Source organism: Elephas maximus, chromosome 1, assembly GCF_024166365.1.
Source record: "Elephas maximus indicus isolate mEleMax1 chromosome 1, mEleMax1 primary haplotype, whole genome shotgun sequence".
In the NCBI taxonomy this organism is placed as follows: domain Eukaryota; kingdom Metazoa; phylum Chordata; class Mammalia; order Proboscidea; family Elephantidae; genus Elephas; species Elephas maximus.
The window spans coordinates 49,660,140-49,668,462 of NC_064819.1; the positions used below are offsets into that span (position 1 = coordinate 49,660,140).

Here is an 8,323-nt window from a genome sequence, read left to right on the forward strand (position 1 = left end):
CTCACATTTAAAAATACCCCACAGAACTCCTCTGAGTTTGCTGCAGCATCCTGGGCCAACCATGGATATTGTAGTATTCTTTTATGCTTTTTAAAATTTTATATAAATAGAGGCATACTACATATATCCACATGCAAATCTTTATTGCAGCCAAAATTATGTTTTTGTCACTTAGCTGTGTAGATCTAGTGCATTCTACTGGAGGATGCTATTTTCTTAATATTATTTAGGCTGCTCTGAATTTCACTGTTAAAAACAACACTGTAGTGAGCATCCTTACACGTTTCCTTGTACAGTAATGTAAACATTTTTGTCTAGGCCCCAAATACACCTAAAGTGTAATTGCTGGACTATGGAAAATAGGTATTTTCAATGTAACCAGATACTGCGAAGGTACCCTCCAAAGTGGTTTTTCCAATCCTTTATCTGACCAGGAGCAGAAGAGTTCCTCTGTGCCACACCCCTCCAGCACATGGCAAATTGCGGCACACACAGTGGTATTTTAGTGTGGTAATTCCCAAGTTCATCCTTTCACGCGGATTTCCTTTTCTGTGATCTGTCTGTTACACACTTTGCCTGCTTTTCTACAGAGTTACCTTTTTTTGCGGATTTGGAGTTATTTTGTGAATCAATCCTTTGTCAGTTACATATGCATTGCATATAGTGTTTTCTCTCAGTCTGTGGCTTATTTTACTTTGTTGATTATATTTTGGTCATATAGCAATTTTTTTTTAATGGAGTCAAACACACGAATTTTTTCCTTTATGATTTGTACTTTTAATGTCTTAAGAAATCTTTCCCTTCCCTGTTGTCATAAAGGTATTTTCTAAATTTTCTTTTAGAAGTTAAAGCTTTGCAGTTCACAGTTAGGCCTTTAACCCATGTGGAATTTATTTAGACATTTGGTGTGGGGTTAAGGTTCTAATTGTTTATTTGGAGAGCCAACTGTCAGCACCATTTAATGAATCATCCACTCTTCCCCCACTGATATATAATGACATCTCTATCAAATACCAAGTGTCCATATATATGTGGGTCTATTTTTAGACTCCGCATTCTTTCTGCTATACTAGTTTTTTTTACCCTTCTGTTATACCAAACCAAAACTAAATCTGTTGCTGTTGAGTCAATTCCGACTCATAGTGACCCTTTAGGATAGAGTAGAACTGCCCCATTGAGTTTCTGAGGCTGTCAGAATCGACTCGACAGCATGGGGTTTGGATTTCATTTGGTTAAACTTCACAGAAGTAGACTGCCACATGTTTCTCCCATGAAGCGGTTGCTGAGTTCAAACTGCTGACCTTTCAGTTAGCAGCCGAGCTCTTCACCACTGAGCCACCAGGGCTACTTTCTGCTATGCGATAAACCACACTTACTAACGTCCATTTTTGTTTTGGTATATTTTATCATTAGTAATGTGTACTACATACAACTCTGCAGCATGTAATTTGCTGATGTTATCATTCCCAGATGTATCACTCACGGATGTTCAATTTTATGATTTGCTGTTCAAAACACTGCTGTTTTGAAATGAAAACTAAGAAAAAAAAAGAGGTATTCAGCTTACATCAGAACCGACCTAAGATGGAGTTGTCAGAATGAAAGCCTGTCCTAAGTTGGGGACTACCTTACTTTGTTGTGTGTGCTGTTGACTTTGACTCATCGTGACCCTATACTCCATTGTTATAATTACTATAATTCTATAATAAATCTTATCTGGTAGGGTAAGTTTCCACATCTTCTTTTTCAAAAATGTCTTGGGTATTTTTTTTCAAACTCTTTTCATTTCCAAATGGGAATGTTAGAATCAATTTCCTAAAGAAATTTCATTAATTCATAAATTTGAGGCAAACTGACACCTTTACAGTGTTGAACATGAAATATTTATTTTTTATGTTCTCTGCGAAGGTTTTATCATTTTTTTCCCCATAGAAACCTTAAACACCTTTGATTAGAATTTTTTTTAAGTACCTTAGTTGTGTTTCTACTGGTAATAGTGTCTTTTTTTAAATTACTTTTTCTAATTGGTTGTTGCTGGAACATTAGTATGCTATGGATTTTTTAAATATTTTTTTATATTGATCTTTAGCATTCTTCTAAACTTCATTAGTTCCAGTAGCTTATCTGTAGGGTCTTACAAATTTTCTATGTACACAATCATGTTATATCGAAATAATGACTACTACTTCTCTTCCTTTCTAATCCTTATACCATCTACCTTTCTTATACCTGCATGTATTAAATTTTATGATTTTAATAGGGCTTGTTGAATCTCTTTAGCATTATAATTATTAAAAATAGATTTCTTTCTAGTATTTGAGTTTGCTTTAATAAACATGATTATTATATTATTAATTCCTAAATAGTTTTCACCTCTCAATTTAAGAGTAGAGATTTTTGGTTATATCAACAAACATAAGATATCTGTATGGTATACAATTCTGGTGTCACAGACTGGGATTTGAGATACTTGTGTGGTATACGATTCTGGTATCACAGACTGGGATTTGAATCCTAGTTCATTCACGTGCTACATGACCTCGGCAAGTTACTCTCTGAGCCTCACTTTCCTCATCTGTAAAATGGGCATAAAAGCAGCCCTTATTTCATACAATTGTTTGTGGATTCCCCAAGATAATATATATAAAGTGTTTAACACAATGCCTGGCTCCTGTTACTACCACGTTGCTGTTGCTGAGTACCATCAAGTTCACCCTGACTCACAGCGACCCGTGTAACAGCAGAACTGCCCCATAGGGTTTTCTTAGCTGTAATCTTTCTGAAAGCAGATCACCAGGTCTATCTTCCTCGGAGCTGCTGGGTGGGTTCAAACCTCTAACCTTTCGGTTAGCAGCTGAATGCCTAACCGTTGCACCACCAGAGCTCCTTATTATTACCACAGTATACAAAATTTTATTTTTCTGTTTTGCATATTGCTAAAGAAGAGATACTCACCACCTATCAAATGGCCTAGAGTGTTATAAATATCTTCAGAAAGTGTTAATTTAGACTCATTTTCCACTTTTACATTCTTTATTTCATTCTGTATTAATAATAAGACAAGGTATTAATATTAATACTTAAACATTATCATAAGCTTCTTCTAAAGGTGTTATGTACATTGCTATGTAATTTTTGTTTGCATTTTTTGTTGCACAGAAATAATGTGCTTTCTGGTATCTTTCCTCACTGTACACTTGAGCTCCCTTTTAATAAAATCATGCTAACAGTTACGATATAAAATGGCAAAATGAAAAAAGTATCTGGCTATTTTAATATTTTGGTTTTTCAGTAAGTCATCTCATCTGACTATAAAAGGTGTTGTGTGAGGCTCTGTGGGAGAAAAGACTATAATTAGAGGGATAAATAACAGCATACGTGTCTGTTACTGATAATTCTTCGGTGTCTGTTAAATCTGGTCTAAATGGCATTATGGTGGTGATGAGTCTTGTCTTTCAGCATTGAGGATATATAAAACAGGGTTCCAGTAATAAGGGGAAATCGGATTCCACTAAGCAGGAATTTATACAAATTCATGTAGGGCTTATTCTCAAGGTTACCTAAAGATGAAGGGTTTATTAAGTAAATTAATACTATAAATAAAAGTGAGGAAAATATTTAAAGTGCTTAAGAAAAACATTGGCTAAACCATTAAGTACGTGGACCTAAATGGTGCCCTGAAAAATATTAAGATCAGCTGACTATAAACCTCTACTTCATAAAGCTTTTTAAGCATTATGCTACTTACTGAATATACCTGAAAGTAATAAGAACTGATTATATTTTATAACAATTTTATTTAGACTTGTTAATTCAGGCCATTCCTCCCAATTAGATAAAAATGCATAAAGAACAATATACTCGAAAAATGAAGCAGTATTATTCACATGCATAAATCTTGTATTTTACACAAACTTCTTGGGACTCCACTACTCATGGAATTTCAGAGATCATTTCTAAGTCTAATCTTCTGTGATTTTATTATTTTTAACTACAACATGCATTTTTGCTCCATTGGTCTATACATTTATTATAAAGAAAAATATTCAATACATAGTATATTGGAGCCTGGTTAACAATGTATTATTATGGTCACAACAACTTTTTTAATGAAAAGTTTTTTTGTAATTCTAAGAAGAATTTTAAAGATTGTTTTTTAAAAAAAAAGAGTAAAAACAAAAACACTCAAAGCCCACACTACCCAGTGAGAACCAATGTGATCATTCTTCCCCACGTGAACAAATATATCAATGTTATCATGTTTATGATTACATCTCCTCTGTACTTATGTACAATAATTTAACTAGCCCCCTCCTGATTTTTTTTTTTTTTTTCTGATGAAAATTTAGGTTGTTTCCACTGTTTGCTTATTATGGATAGTTCTAAAAACATGAATGTATATTTCCTAGACGAAGAATTGCTAAATTAAAAAAAAAAGGCATAGTTAAACTCTTGATTTCCTATCACCAAACAGCCCATCAGAAGGTTATGCCAATTTATAGGTGAACCCTATAAAAATGCTGTCCATTTTTGACTTATAAAAAGGCAATTTCAGAGGGTTTGTTGTTGTTAGTTGCAGTCAGGTTGGTCCTGGACTCATGGTGACTCTACGCAAAATGGAATGAAATGCTGCCTGGTCCTGCACCATCCTCATGATCGGCTGTGGATCAGTACGTCTCAGTACGGACGTGCCACTGAAACTTATTCAGCATCAAACCAACATGCAAGCCTCCACTTACAGACTGGCAGATGCATGGTGGTTGCATTGGAGGTGTACTGGCCAGTAATTGATCCTGGATCTCTTACTTCTAATATATTCCTATTGTTTCTCTAAACTTTTGCTAATAACTGTCAAATAGTCAGAACAACATTCTTGAAGCTCTTGGGATATTAATATTTCTTCTGTGTGAAAGGGCACTAGGAATTTTAATGAAACAGGAATGGAGTCATCTATACGCAGGGTGTTGTCAATGTCATTATCAATGACATGAGTCGTTGGAACACTGACACAGTGGAAGACATACTGGATTAGGCTTCAAGCCTCTTGGGCTTTCATTCTGTGACTGAGCTGTGACCATGTCCTCTGTGGCCAAGTCCCTCTTGGGACTTCATGAGATGAGAAGATTTCATTTTTTTGAGAGAATCATTTTTAACAATCTTTAAAATTCTACTTTTCTTTGTACACTAATGGCACTGGGAAAACCAGACCCTCTATTCTCTCCTTCCACCCCCTTATGCCTCCACTGGAAATTCTTCTATTGTTCCTTATATTGTTGAAAAAATTTTCATATGGAAGATAACATGAATGCTGAATGCATCTGCAGCTCCCAGAATCTACGAACAAAGCACACCTGAGGCAGGTCTGAAGCAGTACTGCTGGTTTCCAAGCAAAAGGGAGAATCTGAATAAGGAAAGTCTTGAGAAAGACTGCTGACATTCATGGCTTCTGCTTCCATCATACTTTCTAATTTTCTTGAGAAGTATCCACTTCAAAATGTACAGGATCTGAAGGTGATAACCAAAATTCTTGACAGTCCTTGTTCCTAAATGCTGAATGATGGAAAGGCCTCTTTAAAAAGGAGTTTTAATGCCTATTAGGATATGCAAACAAAAAGATATTTTTCCCAACCTTCTTCATGTTAAGAAAGCAGCAAAGTTTACAGCCCCAAATTTTAAAATGTCATTTGTCAAGTTAATGGAGAAATTAAAAATTTTAGTCTGAGTATATCATGGTAACTGCACTAGTAAATACTGCTTTGGACAAAAACAAGTTAACTCCCTAAAAAGCTTGGAACCCAGAAGGTGAAGGGATTCCTCAGTTATTTAAACAAAAACTACTTACAGAATATTATCAGAGATCTATTGTTGTTGTTAGGTGCCGTCGAGCCAATTTTCAATTCATAGTGACCCCATGTGATAGAACACAACTGCCCTGTTGAGTCTTCTAGGCTGTAATCTTTATAGGAGCGGATCACCAGGTCTTTCTCCCACAGAGCTGTTGAGCAGGTTCAAACCGCTAAGTGAATGCTTAACCCTTGTGCTACCAGGGCTTCATTAGGATCCACTAAACACTGTTTTTATTTATTTGATACTTTCTATCTCATTATCAAGTCAAATCTAACACTGCAAATCAGTTTTCCCTCCTCCTTTCCTATTCTCTCAGGCACCTGGGCTTGAAAGTTTGGAGATGGCTGTCACTGACATCCCTCTACATCTATCAAATTGACAGGACTTGGTAACTGAATAGTATCATCCCCAGCTATTCAGAACGAACAAATCTGTCTTGGAAGAAGGACAACCAGAATGCTCCTTAGAAGCAAGGATGGTGAGACTGCATCTTACATACTTTGGACATGTTGTCAGGAGGGATCAGTCCCTGGAGAAGGACATCATGCTTGACAAAGTACAGGGTCAGCAGAAAAGAGGAAGACCGACACAGTGGCTGCAACAATGGGCTCAAGCATAACGATTTTAAGGATGGTGCAGGACCAGGCACTGTTTCGTTCTGTTGTGCATAGGGTCGCTATGACTTGGAACTGACTCAATGGCACCTTATAACAACGATGGGTGTTCAGATACGGAGTCCTGTCAAATTCTCCTTTTAAAATTTCCTTGTGACCTCCTCAGGTCTGCCAGAAGGATGCCCAGTCACACCGAGTCCAATTCTTCTGCTTGGCTTTCTAGGCCTTTCATAACCTGGGCCCACGTTACCTACCCAGTACTCACTCTCCTTTTTTAGTTAGTTCAGGCTCATTTCCCTGTACTACATCATGCTTCTTATCATGTCAGTAATCTGCCCTGGCATGTGTCTCTCTCCTCCCAAATCGTTCCCAACTACCCAAGTTCTCATTCATCTATTTCTTTCAATTCCTTCATGTCTTCAATACGTATCTCACAATTCAGCACCTATCTGTTCACTTTTTTCATCCTCACCACCTTTTTGAATGCTGGTATTTACAAATTATAAGCACCTTGAGTCTATTTATGATTTTTCAATACTACCTACAGCAAACCAACCACTGTTGCCCACACAGTAAATACAGATTCAATAAATCCTCCACTCCGATTTATTTCTATTAAGTCCTCTTCATCTGTAGTCACTACTCATTTGCCTGGATTACTCAATTTGTTGAAGGCTGTTTTCAAATCTACGGCATCATTTGGTAAAATGTAAAAGACAACAAGCCAAGCAATCTAGTCAGGACTGATGAAAGGTCCAACTTTATGCCTATCTTCTGGACACATAAAAGCTACTGGGTTGTGGGAAAATGAAAAACCCAAAACCATTGCCATTAAGTTGATGCCGACTCACAGTCACCCTATAGAACAGAGTAGAACTGTCCCACAGAGTTTCTAAGGGGTGCCTGGTGGATCTGAACTGCTCTCCTTTCCCGTTAGCAGCTGTAGCTCTTAACCACTATACCACCAGGGTTGTGGGGAAGGAGCCTGAAAAACCCCTGTTTTATTTTCCAAATGCAAAAGAGGAAAGGATCTTATTTCTCAAAATTTTTTGTTTGTGAACTCAGAACTTCTAATTACACTTTTACAAATTTGTTTACTTCTCACATGGCACTGCACAATCTGTTTTTTTTTTTTTTTAATTAAACTACTTTTTCCATTTCTGATTTCTGTCCTTACCAGCTTTCTTGTTCGATGTAAAAACATTTATCCAAATGTATGGGCAGATATTCCAGACATTCTAACGCTGTTTTAAGACAGGCTTTAAAAGAAGTGTCATAGAGTTACTGGCAAAAATTTCGGATTTTCTAAATTTTTTGCAATCATAGGACTGCATTAACTTCTAAATCACTTATGACATTCTCACCTCAAAACAACGCACTAAACGTTTTAAGTCACAAAGGTGTTCTCACTTCCAGGTTCCATATAGCCTCCTGGATCTACAATAGGGATTTTGAGCTTCCTCCCTCCACACTGCGTGTTGTAGGAGGGAGGACACGTCTCAACCTTTTCCACTGATGGCTTTTAAAAACTTGCAGTTGGGATCCAGGCGTGTTGGAACAAGCCTGCTGTGACGTCCGCCCGAGCCCGACTAATGTCGTCAGGGAGAGGCTTTTGTCAGGCTCCGACGCCTTCGGTCCTGTCCCCGCGAGCGACGCCTCCCGCAGAGTTCTGAGTTAGGTGAGTACGACCCCCAGACCCAACAACCCGTTGCTCACATCTTTCTGCAGGAAGAAACACAAAGTGGGGTGCAGAAACGAGGTGCCTGCACGGGATTAGCTTGGACCAGCTTCTCAGTACGTTCACCTGACTTCCAGCGTTCTCCCACAACCGCTCCGTCGGGAGGCAACTGCTGATAATCAGC

General features: G+C 37.5%; 1 protein-coding gene across 6 annotated transcripts in view; it reads right to left on the reverse strand.

The window, feature by feature from the left end:
• CAGE1 (cancer antigen 1) overlaps positions 1-8,271 on the reverse strand; it is an 80,380-nt gene extending 72,109 nt beyond the window's left edge. For 5 of the 6 annotated variants that reach the window (XM_049883079.1, XM_049883087.1, XM_049883125.1 and 2 more), the window contains exons 1-3: positions 7,826-8,271; positions 5,352-5,550; positions 2,956-3,043 (exon numbers count right to left, since the gene is read on the reverse strand). In XM_049883079.1, coding sequence (XP_049739036.1) covers positions 2,956-3,043; positions 5,352-5,459 — 196 coding nt within the window. In that variant the 5' untranslated portion in view covers positions 5,460-5,550; positions 7,826-8,271. The remainder of the gene's footprint in view (positions 1-2,955; positions 3,044-5,351; positions 5,551-7,825) is intronic. The other variant, XM_049883096.1, reaches the window with a different exon arrangement.
• Positions 8,272-8,323: the final 52 nt, after the last annotated feature.